This window comes from Phymastichus coffea, unplaced genomic scaffold (assembly GCF_024137745.1).
Source record: "Phymastichus coffea isolate CEN01 unplaced genomic scaffold, Cenicafe_Pcof_1.1 PCOF00003, whole genome shotgun sequence".
Taxonomy (NCBI): Eukaryota; Metazoa; Arthropoda; class Insecta; order Hymenoptera; family Eulophidae; genus Phymastichus; species Phymastichus coffea.
In genome coordinates, this window is record NW_026706814.1 from 13,061,605 (window position 1) to 13,076,666 (window position 15,062).

At 44.5% G+C, this 15,062-nt stretch overlaps 1 protein-coding gene across 3 annotated transcripts; it reads right to left on the reverse strand.

The window, feature by feature from the left end:
* Window positions 1-23: 23 nt before the first annotated feature.
* Window positions 24-14,397, reverse strand: LOC131666430 (PHD finger protein rhinoceros). Of its 3 annotated transcripts, none has more exons than XM_058939106.1 (11): window positions 14,300-14,397; window positions 13,390-13,441; window positions 12,474-12,994; window positions 12,152-12,308; window positions 11,922-12,074; window positions 11,554-11,841; window positions 11,274-11,447; window positions 10,094-10,263; window positions 9,761-9,884; window positions 9,052-9,615; window positions 24-8,967 (listed from the first exon to the last, which is right to left on the reverse strand). In XM_058939106.1, the coding sequence occupies exons 3-11, from the start codon at window positions 12,935-12,937 to the stop codon at window positions 1,798-1,800; spliced, it is 9,264 nt and encodes a 3,087-aa protein (XP_058795089.1). In that variant the 5' UTR covers window positions 12,938-12,994; window positions 13,390-13,441; window positions 14,300-14,397; the 3' UTR covers window positions 24-1,797. The 3 variants fall into 3 exon arrangements, with proteins under 3 accessions (XP_058795089.1, XP_058795075.1, XP_058795082.1); XM_058939092.1 differs by having other exon boundaries at window positions 14,189-14,393; XM_058939099.1 differs by lacking the exon at window positions 14,300-14,397 and adding an exon at window positions 13,674-13,789.
* Window positions 14,398-15,062: the final 665 nt, after the last annotated feature.

Genomic DNA, 15,062 nt, shown 5'->3' on the forward strand with positions numbered 1-15,062 from the left:
TTGTTTGAATATATTATGAAGAATTGCCAATATGAAAGGCCTCTCGCGGACAAAATTCTTTCGGATTTGATTTAACAAGAAGATTGTGTTTGTAGATATTTTAATCTTCTATTCAGATATCCTCTTACAAAATTTTGTTACAACAAATGCTGCACTGTTCTTTAGGCAATGTACACATTAAGGAGTAAAAGAAAAGTGAGCATTGTAAAAAAGTAATAAAAAGTATACTTCTTTCACTATATAAATTCACCAATATAGAACTTTGTTTTTATATATTTCAGATTTATCTTTTGTACGATATTAATTGTTTAGGACAAATTTTACTGAATAATTTTTGACTAAAATTCATTACCTGAAACGTTTAAAAATTATTGTTTAAGCATTAGCATGTAAAATTCAACAACGATCTGTTGTATTTTGTATACAGCTGAATTTAAAAAACTGTTTCATTACTTAATATAGATCTCTGCGCTTGCTAAAGGTGTTGATCATTACTACGCATAAACTGTATACAAACATGTTTGTGATACTAACTTTAATGATCAGTATTGATTTTTAAAAGTTACAAATAGGGAAAAATATTTTATTATAAATTTAAAAAAGAAAAGAAAATAACTTAAGCATTCAAAAAAATTGATCGATACGATTATGAATAACTATCATGAATATTTTTTAAGTGAAATAAACAATTATTTTTCGCTATATATTTTCAAAATTGTGATACCAGCTGTGTGATAATTCATTCCATTGTATTGCCCAACCGGATTGTAGTTAATTATTTCCTACGTAAAGTATATTTCTATTCAAATAAATAAAAAGCAATGAGTATTTCGATAAAATTCTGTATTTAAAAAATTATTAAAAATATGTATAAATAAGTAGAATCACATATTATATCAACTTTACAAATTCGCCGTCAATGTTGCATTGTACATCAATAAGTAAGATATGAAATAACAACGTGTGAACGAAAAAAAAGATTAAAAATTAGATTATCTAGAAAAACTTATGTATTCAATTGAGTAGTTTATTCTAAAGTGATGTAAAAGGCAACCACACAGCTTTGAAAATAAAAATTTCATAATTCTTTAATAGTTATTAAATTACTAAAACATGCGACTTATCACCCTATGGATGACGGCGTCTCAAACCAATTGTGAAAATAAGTGTATTTATATGTATGTAAGAAATGTTTTTAAAATTCACTACTGTAACGGCTTTAAAAAAAGTAAAATAAGTTATAAGTTGATAGGAAGATACTTTAAACAAAAGGATTGAATGTTTGTACGAGTATATGCGCAGTATACGATTGGAAAGCCGAGAGTTGGCCTCCATAACACCCTAGAAGACCAATGCGCGCTTAGGAGACCGGCTATAACAGCACTCACTCTTACTAATTCATTCTCTCCCGCACTCGTCCATTGGAAATGCACATGCTTTTAATAATAATGGTGATTCTGGGCACTTTGTGACATTTCACTTCACCCTCAGATCATATCATTTACACTTAGAATTAATCGAATAATTTATATTACACACTTACAACGCATTTTTTAATTATCATCCTCTAACTACTAGTGAGTCTCTCCGTCTTAACGTTGGATATCGTACATATATGAATATTATATATATACACATACGCGCGAAACATGTATATATATAGTATATACATATATATAAAATTTATTTATATATATACTTTTTGTATAATAGTAATATAACCATTGTCTATGTGAGAATCGCGACTTAGTCGGTGGCGTGCAGCCTTTGCTCATATTATACAGCTATCATTAATTATCACCTAACTTGGCATCCTTGAGGGATCGGCGCAGACGGGCAGCCAGTCGGCGGTGATGTCGTGGTCGTTGCAGTCGTCGTCGGCTGGCCGAGTGCCGACAGTTTTTCGTCTCCTTCATCCATGGAAGACGGCAGCTGCAACGTCGGCACCTCTTCTTGTTTTGTCTTCTTCTTTTTATCATCCGGGTCGCTTTTCTTCTCTGATTGTTGTTGCTGCTCATCCTTCTCCTTTGGAGTTTCAGGCTGCTCCAATTTGACCGTTGCTTCAGGCGCTTGTTCGTCAGACACCCCGTGGCCCGGTGATTTGAGCTCGTAACCGCCCTGGCCAGTCCGTCGAGTTAGTTTTAACCTGATCGGCGAAACCTTGGCGCATCGTACGTTTCTGAGTGCGCTGATTGCCGAATGTTCGAGCTGCGCACCCACGGCAAGCTTGCCCTCCTGTGGCGCTGACTCGGATTTGAAGGCCGTCGGGGTGTCGTCCTCCGGAGACGTAGATGGCGGAGCCGCGAGTCTATCTTGGAAGTTAGCTGAGGCTTTCACTGAGTTGTCGCCAGCGTTGGTATTGATGGTAGTCGCGTTGGTGTTGCTACTCGTCAACGACTCGAGGTTCAAGGCCGAGACAGCTTCATCACCGCTCGACTGATTGCTCTTGCCGAGTCGGATGATGAGCTTGGGCTTGTTGCCATCGGCGAGTATTTGCACGCAACCCTCCTTCTTGTTGCTCGGATCCTTCTGTTTCCTCTTTCTACTCTTGCCATTCTTGTCCTTTTTCTCACGCTTTATCTTGGTGACCTTTTCGCCACCACTGCTAGAATCGAACTCGGCAATAATCATCCGCCGATACTTCATACTTTCGCGTCGCAACTCTTCCATGCTTGGCATATTAGGAATATTGCTTAGCCTCTTTTTCGGTGGCCTTATGCTGCTCCTATCTTCGTGACTGGCGGATGAAGCTGCTGCAGCTGCTCCCGAGGCCGTCGCCTCCTGACTAGGTACGCTGTTGCCGATCTTTATCTTGAGCTTGGGATGCTGGGCTCCGGTTTCAGCTGAACTCCCTTGTTGCTGGGTGGACGGCCTGGGCTGTCGACCCCGTCGCCGCTCGGCGTTTCCAGCCGTTCCACCGGATGAGCGCCGCCTCTCTGACAGTTGCTGCTGCTGCTGTTGCTGCTGCTGCGGCTCCTCCTCAGAGTGACCGTCAATGAGGTTGCTGCTGACACTGGCGCGCTCTTTTCGTCGTTTCTTGTCGAGGTTTGCGTCGACCACGAAGTCTTTATAGTCTTCACGGGTGGGAATGCTGGTCATTGAAGCGACGGCCTTAGGAATTGTGATAACCGTGCGGTTGATGGGCGGAATAACGATGGGCGTCGATGGCACGTTGCCCGCCTCATCGGTAGCCTGCAGAACGTACTGCCGGAGCAGTTCCTTTTTGCGCATGCGTCTCAGACTAGATGTGCCCGTGGCCGAGCCCATGGACATGCTGTTAACCGTAGGCGTGATGATGGGATGTGGCTGTTGGGCCAGAGGTATCGGTACCGCCGAGCTGGTCATGTAGTTGGAGTCAAGGAAGGGGCCCTTGATCTTCACCTTGAGCTGATTCCGCGAGTCCTCTTCCACAGCTGATGCGGCATCCAGTTGAGGGATACCCTTTGCCACAAGATTTGGCTGCTGTTTAGCCAATAGCGCTGACTGCAGCTCTTTCTCGAGATCCTCCTCCATGTCGGGTATCGAGCCATGCTCGGCCGACGCGAAAGAACCAAGCAAGTGGTTGCTGTAGGATTGACCGAGCAGCGAGGATCCTTGCAGTTCAGCTCCGGAGTTGTAGGTGCGCATGTCCACGGGACCGGGCAGCAATGGCATCACCTGGTCATTGAAAGCTTGCCCGACACCGCTCTCGGACTCGGCTCCAATGGTTGAGTCGTCGCCGGGCATCGAGGGCGAACTCGCGGCAGCCAGCAGCCTTCTACTTTCCTCGTAGCTTTTGTGCAGGTTGCGTTGCGTGGTGGGACTCGACAGGTGAGCTGCGAGAGACTCGTTGGCCAATCCGGAAAAGCTGTCACGTCTTTCGCTGCCCACGAGCGACGACACCTCGCTCGACTTCTTGCGCTCGCGCATTGTGCGCAGGTCGGCGATGTTGGTCTCACTGGGCGAGTCCTCGTCCGAGTCAAAGTCGTAGACCGTGCCCACGAGCTTGTGCTGGATCGAATCGTCGAGGTGCATCGAGCTGCTGTTGTGCTGTTGTTGCTGCTGCGACGCTTTGCTTCGCCCGCGGCCCCGGCCTCTACCCCTGCCTCGGTTGTTCGCTTGGCTGGCCTTGGAGCCTCGACCGCGGCCTCGGCTCTGCGCAGGCTTCGTGACCTCCTGTTGCTGCTGTTGTTGCCGCGGCGACTTACCTGGCGACTTGCCCTGTAACGAGGTGACTCGAGCCGATGTTCTTGTGGGCTTGGATGGAGATTTCTTGCCCGGATGGGTAGGCGTTCGTTTAGCTTGTTCTTGTGGTGTCGGCTCTCGAGATGTTTTATCGTTGACCGGTGGCTTCGGAATAACTGTTTCCGAGACACTATTGAGGAAGGCTGTGGCCACCGCTGCGGCTGGACTCTCCTCTATAGGCAGAATGGGCGCTGTTGGCGGTTTACTTTGCGACAACACTTGTTGCTGCTCTAAGCTCTGGTCCAACTGCGGATGTTGATAAAGATCGTGATCATCGAGACCAGACTGAGAAGCCGGCGGCGATGACATCTTGGTCGGTGAGACCATTGCTGCAGTGAAGGCCATGTTGTGCGACGACGAGGTGAAAGCGGCAGTACACGACGAGGCCTGCAGGCCCAGTTGCTCCTCGAGCGGCTTCGATACATGAGGTAGTAGAGTCTGAGGCATTGGGAAGGGTGCACCGATGGGTGGTGGAAACATAGTTGCGCCTGTTGATGAGTAGGGTAACTGGCCACTGTTGGCTTGAGGCGGAAAAAGCGAGACGGGGCCGGTATAGCTGTTACCTGCCTCGTACGAATGATAGGAACTAACGGCCGTCTCGACCGAACAGGGAGGAAAGCTCATGGGTGGCATACCAGAGCTTGTATTGTTTTGCTTGTAAGGAGGAATGCCTGCATGATCGTCTACCGAGGAAGCCGACGTGATCGACGAAGAGGTCGAACGACGCGAGGGTAGCACCTGGCTCTCGGCCCAGCGCGTGTCTTGCCTGACGTTCGCCAAATCGTTGTACGGCGAGGTACCTGCAGCATAGTCTTGCCGGGTCACATCTGAATTAAGATCTTCCTTATCAAGAACGCGGTCCATCTCACTATTTTGATCATCATCCATAGCTGCACCTTGCATGCCCATCAAGTGACGAGTCACCATCTCGAAAGGTTGTACTTCTTCAATCATGTGAGTAGGAATCGGGCCGACGGTTTGTTCCACTAGATGGGCAGCGCCCTGCACCATGCGATTCTGCTCAGCATGTGAATCAAGATGTTGTGCAGAGCGCATCATGTACTGCTGCTGCTGCTGTTGCTCCTGCTGCTGTTGCTGCTGCTGCTGCTGCTGCTGCTGCTGTTGTTGTTGTTGTTGTTGTTGTTGTTGTTGTTGTTGTTGTTGCTGCTGCTCTTGCTGCACGTCCATGTGTAGTTGCGAGCAGACTAGAGGATTTGTGGGTGTGTTGGCAGCGTTATCTACGAGAACAGCCGCGCCAAGATCATTGGAGAACTGATGACCGGCTATATCGTAGCGGTGGCTGTCGATAAATGCATTCAGGTGTTGTTCGGCGGTATTAAATGTATCCGTACTTGGTGGAACCCAGCGCTCGTCTGCTTCTGCTCGATCAAGTTTAGCCCGATCGGCCATTGCCACTTTGCTACTGTCGAGATCTCCGCTACCGTAGTCTACGTAAGAGGCTTCGCTATTGTTCACAAAAGGCTTTTGCTTTGGATCAAGTTGTTGTGTGTCCGCCTGGTCTACGTCGTTGACTAAATGCGGGGGTAACGCGTTGTTGCTACTCTTCAAGTTGCTCGTTGGAATTACTTTGACCTGGCTGGCGTCCTGAACAGCTTGCTGTTGCTCAGCTACTTTAAGTTTCATGTCGCCACTTCTCAAGGCTTTGATATCCGCTTCGACAGATACAACAGCTGTTGCGGCGGTAACGTTGCTCTCCAAATGAAACTGACTAGAATTGGATCTCTTCGACATGCCCATACGAAGCTTTTCGACCAGGTTAAGGGTTTCCCTTGCACTGTCTTCCTTCGTGTCCTCCTTAAACCAGATTTCATTGCTAAAACAGAATGGAGGAACCGCCGCAGCGTCCCGAGATATGCTAAAGCCGTCATCGCTAACCATATCGTCGTTTAGAATGTCCTGGTCGAAATCGAAGAAATCCGGTACGCCCGGGTCTTTACTTCCGTGTTGGGGGGAGAATATCGATCGGTTAACAGATTTACGACGTTTGTTACTGTTCTCCTTCTCGCTGCTCTCATTCATCGAGGCGTGCTTGTCGGGCGTTGGTCTTGAGAACAGATTCTCCTGGCTTCCTTTTGTTTCGTCCTTGAGCTGCTGTTTCAAAGGATCGTTGTTTTGATCCAAACCAATTGGAGGAGGAATATCGGGCTTCTCCTTAGTTTTCTTTTTGTTGTGTTCGTTAAGTCGTTCGGCTAGCGGCGTGTCGGCTAAATCTTTCTTGTGCACAGCGTCAACGCCAATTCTGTTAGAAGATTCACTCGCTGTCAGTGCGTTTCTCGTATTTGAACTTTTTGCCTCGGTCGAATGATGGTTATTGTGCTCTTGACTCTTGTCTCTGTGCGTATCCAGGCTCTCGGATCGGTCGGATATCAGAGATTTGTCTTGTTTAGAGGCTTCGGCAATCTTCGACTTCGACAATTTATTCTCGTGCTCCCGTTTCTCAAGCAGTTTGTCTAAGCCTCTCGAGGTTTTCTTCGGACTGTCTTGCTTGGCCTTTCTCTGCTTTATCTCTTCTTCGAGTGACGGGACAGCATTTTTGTTGTTGTTGCTGCTACCACTAGCACTGCTGCTGCCCTTCTTCAATCTCCTGTCCGTCCTCGAGGGACTTTCATCTGCGGCGGTGGATGCCTTCTGCATGGGCTCTACCGTGGCGACCCGCTCTCTCGAGACGTTCGAGTCGCAATCTTTGCTGGCGTTGCTTCTCTCGATCGATCTCTCGCTCAGTCTTTTCTCCACCTTTTTGATCGGAGACGCATCCTTGCTACTAACCTTTTCTTCTTTTTGCGAAACTTGGCCTGATTTTCGTTTGCGAGCCTCGGCTGCAGGGACTTTGCCTTTGGCGACTGAGCCAAGTTCTTCCTTGGCGACAATGGACTTGTCTGCTGGAGAGTGCTGTTGGTCTTGTTGTTTGGCGGTGCTTTGGCTAGGTTGCTTTTTAGAAGATTTGAGCCTAGATATATTTCGTGACCCATCATTATCTCGAGGCCCACCGAGCAGACCTTCATCAGCTTGAGCTTGTGGCTGGTGCTGCTGCTGATGGCGATGTTGCTGCTGCTGTGGTTGAACGGTAGCTGACTTTTTGGCGACGGCAGTTGACTCCTTAACCGAGGATTTAGGTTTGTCGGCGAGCTGTTGGCGTTGTTTGCTGTCTTTGTGTTGTTGGTGTTGCTGCTGCTGCTGGTCGAACTCCTTACGACAGGAGGAGGGGCTTCGGCTCGGTTCATCTCTTTCAGTAGACGGCGGCTGAAACTCGTGTCCATGCCGCCCGTCGGAAGTTTTAAGCTTCTTGTCGGGCAGCTTCTTGAGTTTCCGCCCAGTCCCTGAAATCGAGGAAATCGAGCTCTGTTGCCTATCCTCGTCGTCACTTTTGACCTCGGGCTGCTTTGTCTCGCCGCCTTTGGTCGGCCGTCCCTTTGTCGTACTCTTTGCGTGGCCGACTGGTGACTGTTCCGCTTCACTTTCAGACGATGTAGACAACGAAAGAGTTCGTTCCTTGGCTGTACTCGACCTGCGCGTCGGGTGTTCTGGACTTTTCGAGTCATCCGAATCGCTACTGCTGTCGCTCGAGCTACTGCAGCTGCTACTGCTACTACTGCTACTTGAGGACTCGGATTGCACCTTCGATGCGACCTTTTTCGCGGATTTCTTTGGAGTCAAGGCCGACTCGTCCTTCACTGGCGAATCTTCCTTTTTAATATCTTGTTTCTTCTTTGTCACGGACACAGTTAACTCGCCGTCTTTCTTGGTTTTATTGTCGGCCTCCACTTCGGGTGGATGCGTTGTTGACTTAGCACTAATATTGCTCTTGATATGCTCCGCGGCTTTTTTGGCCGCTTGTCGCTGCGGCACATAGGCAAAAATTTCATCGCCTGGCTCCTTATCGAAGTCATAAATATCGTTGCTCTTTGGCGTGTCCTTGGCCGAAGACTTGCTGCTGTCCTGTTTAGATTTTTTCGAGGACAGCGGCGTCGACGAGGAAGACTTGGGTTCTTTTGCGTCTTTCGACGGTTTGACATTGGATTTGATGGCGTCCTCAGCAACAGACGGCTTGGTATCCTGAGAGACCTCGTTGCCAATACTTGGTGCCATTTCTTTCTTATTTTGCGAACGTTGCATTATCTCCGAGGCCTTTTTGGCGGCCTGTCTTTGAGGAACTATTAGCGTCGACGCTATGCAGTCTTTCTTGCTGATGGATTTCTGGTTCTCTTTGTTTTTCGAGTCTTTCTTCACCTCGAACAACGATTCCCGGGAATCCTTAAGGTCCTTCTCCTTGCCGCTCTTGTGCTTGTCTTTGTCTTTCTTCTTGGACTCGTTGGATGACAGGGACTTTGTAGAAGCTTTAGTACTAAGCTTCGTAGAACTGCGATCGAGTGATGAGTCCGTGTCAGAATAGATCTCAGTGGGTTTCAAGCGCGAGGCTACCGTGCTCTTATTGCCGAAGGGAATGAGGTCGTCGGATCCACTTCCCGAGGCACTACCAAGCTCGCGTTCCATGTGATGCAAAGTTCGTAATCTCGTCGCCGTCGATTTTGGCTTCGAGTCGCTCTCACTACTTTCGTGTAGAACTTTGCGGGATGAAGGTCGCGGTCGGTCCGGCGCACCAGTCTTCTTAGGTTTTCGCCTTGGACTAACCTTGCTGCTGCTCGCTTTGCTTTGCTTATCGTCGTCTTCCGTACTCGAGTCTGTCTCAAGTTTTGACGTAACTTTAGACTTGCTGAGTTGCGGCTGCAATAAAATTTCATTGATAAATATAAAATCTCCATTACTGCATTTTTGAAATAGGCGATGTAAAAAAAAGAAGACGCTCACCAGTTTCTTATCCGTGTGCGATTTACTCGTACTCGATCTTTTGCTAATCTTATGCTGATCAGCCTCACCCCCACTCAGCGATGAAGATTCGCTGCTGTAGAGTTTCTTTCGCGTGATCGTGCCATTGAAATGTAATCGCTTGTTCGATGCACCATTGAAGTCGGGCTGGTGCTTCTTGTCGTTGGGTACGTTCGACTCGAGGCCCTGAATTCGCGAGAGCAACAAGTCGAGATCGTGGCTGTGTTTGTCAGCTTGATCATGCGAGTAAAGATGGTCGTAAATCGAGGGACCATGATTAGCCTCGAGTACCGTAGCAACTGCCGAGCCACTTTCCGTTAGCAACATCTGCTTATGGAAAATTTGCTCGCGCAATTTGATAAATGAACGACAGAGCTTCTCGCGTTTGTTGACCATGTAGCAGAGATTGCGCACCCGCTCAAGATCTTGACGTAGTTGCACAAACTTCTTCATTTTTTCGTTGTCGGCGGCCTGGCTCTGTACTCTTGCACCAGAGCCCGATAGATCACCACAACGAGGTGGAAGTAAAGGTTTATTGTGGCCCGCCTGCAAAAACAATCTGGCTTTAAAAATAATTTTTTATTTTGAAATGCTTTAGACTATACTGGACACTCATTTGACCACGGCTATGGCGAACTAAGAATTAATTTTGTCTATACACTGAAATAAATTTAAAGAATAATCAACTTACTCTTCTCTTCAGTTTCCAATAATTGTAAATGTAGACAAGAGCGTCCGAATCTATATCCAACTGATGATTCGTGATGTCATTTAGGCTTACGTGTTTGTCGAATTCAGCTTCGATTTCCTGGAGTCTATTATAGAAGATACTTCATTAGCTACTTTTCAGCTTTGCATACATAGAATATGATAAATTATAACATAAAAACAAATAATTTTTTAGTTACTCAAAATAATGCATGAGTTAAGTAGATTAATATAGATTGGTTATAAAAATTAATTTTGAAAATAATGTGAAAAAGTTAAAACAAGTCTCTTAGTTATATAAATAAATTGCACTTACTTAGTAGCGCGCGCTTGATTTTTCTCCTCGGAACTCATATCTTTTCGCTCTCTTCGACGAACTTCGCCTTCATCAGAATCTGAACCAGCCGCACTACCTCTCGTGCTTCCGGCACCTCTACTGGCAGTTCTGTCTTTTACATTTATTTTACCATGCTTTTGACAATATGACTGTAAAAGGTAAATTAAATTAAAATTTTTTCAAGTCTAAATTTTTTTATAAATTCAAATTAAATTGTGATACAACATTGACTTATTAATGTGAAATGAATATAATAATATTGGTATTGTTATTCGAGAAAAATAAAACTACTACATTCAACAGAGAAAATAATACGTAAATCAAAAGTTATAATTAGAATCATAAAAATCCTTGTATTTATAAGGATTTTAAATGATAATAAAAGTGTTTTAAATATACAATGACACAAAGTTATTAATTATTTGTTATTATGACTTTAAGACCTACGTCCACGTGGAACAAGTGATATAACAATTAATTTATAAAATTGGACACATACACTGTTTTAAATTACATTCCCATTTCTTTAAATCATTGTATAATAAGCTAGTTTCTTTTTAATAAGTAAATGTTATGAATTAATAGTGAAAATTTGAACATAGCTACAATATTAAGAAAGACAGGATAATATCGTGATAAATTAAAAATAATAAACCAATCCACAATGTATTAAATTATTACATTTAATGATTATATTTATATTTAAAAAATCTACTGATTATCGGGAGCATGGCTTATTTTGCACAGCCACTGTTCAAAGGCTACTTCGTTGTGCATCATATAGCTACACCAATTTTTTTTAATTTCTTAAATTTAATAGTATAGATAATTATATTTTCAAGTAACTGTATATATGAATGATTTGTGGATTTTTAAAAAATTATTAATTTTTTACTTATTTAATTATAAAACTGCCTTACAAAATTTTAATTTGCTCTTCATACGGCCCAATAAAATTTTTATATCAAATTTTAAACTGCAATTGTCTTTAAGCAACTATAAAATGTTACGAATAAATGATACTTAATGAATCATAAGAACAAACGCGGATTTTATTTTTAATTTTAACCGCACAATATACTCATTCTTTTACCACTAAAACTGTAATTTTTTTATATTTATTCACCCCACTCACTTGATGCTGGAACAAAATACTCACTCTTAATTTAACACCGTCTTCAGCTTGTTCATCTTCGATGATCGCCTTCATTTCAAGACCGTGTTTGAAAGCACATGTAACATGGTACGCCGTTTTGCACGTTTTTATACTGCATTGTATGCAAGCACCGACGCGTTCGCGACATAAAACACACACTAGCTGCCACCGACTTTGCTGTAATAATAATAGGCAATAATGTAAAGTAAGTTTTGATATTCTTTTGCAGAACTGAACAAACGTTAGTAACTACGATTACGAATATGAAGAATTAATGAATTACCGGAATACTGGATATCTTTGTAATAGGTTCCATTCTTTCTACACAGCCTATGCTAACTTCAGGAATCCATAAAGCACAGGATACGTGAGCCCACCTACGCCCATTACGCGTAGACTTCATAGCGCCACCCGCGTTAGGACACAGTACACACTTCGGCCTCTGTCCTAGCGTACACGTCCTGCATAGCCAGGAACCTTCCGGTATCGACGTGATTCCATAGCACGCTTGGTGTACACAAATATTGCAGAGGTCGCAAAACACCATTTCGTTACCTTCCTCGGAGTCAGGCTACATTGCAAATTGATTTGAATCAAGTATTTGAACCAGTTACTGTATTACTCTCAATAAAATCTCATTCTGATGCTCACCGATCTACAAACATCACAGATGGCATTTTCATCGTACTCTATCCCCAGACCCTCATCATTTTTAACTATTGTTTGTATTTTATCCCAACAGCAATGCTCCAATTCCTCTAGTACTCGTTCCAGCTGTGTCTCGGAGATTGCTGATTGCCCACACTAAAATAAAAATATTAACATAAGATAGGATGTCAAAATATAAATATAATTGACTAAGAATAAAATTTTATATTTACAAGTACTCTTTCTCCATTCAGTACTTCAAGCCAAGCAATATCAGTATCATCCAAGTCATAGCCACAAGCTTTTTCAGCTCGTTGAGGAGTAGTACTCAAACAATGTTCCTCAGAATTATAAAAATCGTCCCTAAGTATTCTCACATACTTTCTTGGTCTGAAATTTGAAATTAACAAGTTTTAGATTCATATTACAGGGCAAACTTTGAGACATAATTGATTGAATTGGCATTGAATGATAACACTCTTATGCCTTGCACGTATCCAATCCAATTTAATCAAATTTATTTATCAAAAAAATGTTATATATGAATTTACTTACAACTTGAACTCGCCATAAAGCTTACTCATAGGTGGAGTTTGAATAAGAGTGACAGTGGGTTCTGGAAGTGAATCAGGATTCACAGGAACTTGTACTCCTTTCTCCCATTCTTGTTTCCATTGATCAGATATCACCCAATATTCACTAGGACTAAGAGGTTCACTGTCGGGTAATTTCATTGCACTTATCAAGTCTTTTCGATACAACTCAGCTGGTGGCTCTGCTGCTGATCTGTTATAAATGCTAGATATTTTAATATCACTGAGAGGTCTGGGGGTCCAGGATGACCCTCCTTGACTGGATGTAGCCATCGTTTCTTCCTCTTCAGAAGGGCCCAATGCTGCCACTGGTACTGGTGTATCCGTAGCAGCTGGCCCCACTCTGCATTTGCGCCTTTTAATCGCGCTCGGGCAAGACGCCGAGTCATTGTCGTTTCTATTTATCCTTTTGCCTCGTTGTGCCATTCTACTACGCCAAGCAATCTAATGGTATGCGGCACATGCGGATAAGTCGTGCGCATCCTGCAAAAATTTAAATTAATCTTTACACATTGCTTTATTTTATACTATTGGTTGTAATTATACTTGTAGATTCTAAGTAAATAAGTGCCAAAAATTTTATCATATAAAATAAAATTAGTATGTCCTTTGATTATTCCATCTCTACATATCATTCTGTATAAACAAAACAGTTCATAGTTCATGATTAAACTTCAATTTTCGAATCACTTCCACTGCATCTTATTTATATCAATCTAACGCATTGTTTACACAGACACAAATTACACTACTGACAAAAATTAATCACTATTTCTGCACAAATCCATTATTTGGATATTTCTGGCACTTACTACTATTGATTGCTAATCTTATAGGCATCCGATAGTCTATTTGAGCCATAACACTCGGATACTTACTACATAGCTTTCCATGTATAATTGTTGTCTGGAAATTGAGTTTCGATAAAATCTGAAAAGTAAAAGTACCAATTAAAAATATTATTAAAGACGACAATAGGTAAAAGGTGAATCAATGCTAGCAGGTGTGTGAATTTTGGTTTATGTAAACAAACTGAGAGTTCATGAAGCCAAGGAAAAGAAAGAAATTTTAATGGTCGATGGCCACAAATGAGGAAACACATGATGATAGGAGTAGCATCCACAGTATACAAACAGTGAAAAACAATGGAAACAATGAAAACCTATGAAACACAGTAGGCCAGTTGAGTTCAATGAGTAATTTGAATGAGGCGAAGAGTTCCATGGATCAAAACAGTCCAGTTCGTGAACGAGGCGAATGTAGCAGCAGTCCAAAGTCATTGTGAACGGTGAAAACACAGGCGGACAGAGTTTCGTGGGAAAGAGGTAGATCTGTGGTAGGTTGCACGCACCCCCGAGAACGCACTAGAGCACCAAAAAAAGCATTTTGCCCCGTAGAAGTCGCGTCTGACGCTCGTGTGAACACATGTAGACAGTAGTCAACGGCCGTTTAGTGATCGAACAGGTCCGGGTGATGAACAGCGAGTCTCGGCTCGGGGCGCCGCGGTGATGTAAACACGCACACACTGATTGGGAGAGAGCTAGCACGAGCGACTGAGCGAGTGAGACGGGGGCGCGTGTGCGCCTTCTCGGATCACAGGGATATTCAATGCATCGGGGATGCTCTGAATGTCCCGGAGCTTAAATCGCGTTGCTTGCGGCTTGGACGACAACTCGCCTGCTGGGCTATGGCGCTGACTGGGCTAGTCGTGTATCCCTCGAGCGGGAGCTGCTGCTGATGGAGTCGCAGAGTGCGCGTAGCTTTGCCTCTTCGGCTAACTGGGCTTACAGGGCTGTTATTGTTGCTCGTGGGCCGGGAAGGCTGGGCCGCCTAGGGCTGCTCCATCCTCGGACACCGTTGCTGCTGTTGCTGTTCGTCGCTGTTCCTGCTGCTGCTGCCCAACAACATTGACAATGCAGATGGCGCCACCGTCTGCTGCTAGCGAGAGAGGCGCATTTCACATACATACATTCTACCACCGTCTTCGTTCAGCTTGTTGGGGAGCCGATGTTCGCTGTCGCAGTGTCTCAGTTGTGCGCACGGGTCGAGGGAGAGGGGGGCGTAATCGGCGCACAGCAGCGCAATGATCGAGCTCTCGCTCCCTCTCTTTCTCTCTTTTTCTCGCTCTCTCTTGTTCGTGCTCGCGCGCGCCGCGAGAGCGGCCGCCACTACCACCGGACGTTCGTTACTACTGCCGCTTTACTGCCACCGTGCTGTTTGGAAGTCAGCGACGTCGTCGCCGTCGTCTACGCGCGCTCAAAAAAAAAACAAGCGGCCCCGAGACAAATGGCTTATTATTGATCTATCGGGAAGCGAAATTTTGGCGGGCCGCACATGTGAATGATATTGTTGTTCATAGTAGCAGGGGATGACGAGGCCCCGCGGTAGAGCAGGAGGGGTCTTTCGGCAATACTATGTACTAGAGAATAACGTGGTGGACCGCATGCAGCAAGTGTTTTCTTTTTTACGTTCCACTTGCTTCCTTCAGTACTCTGGCTAGCGGCCGCTTTCCGGCGAGAGGACACGTGCGACGCACGTACATCTATTTTCG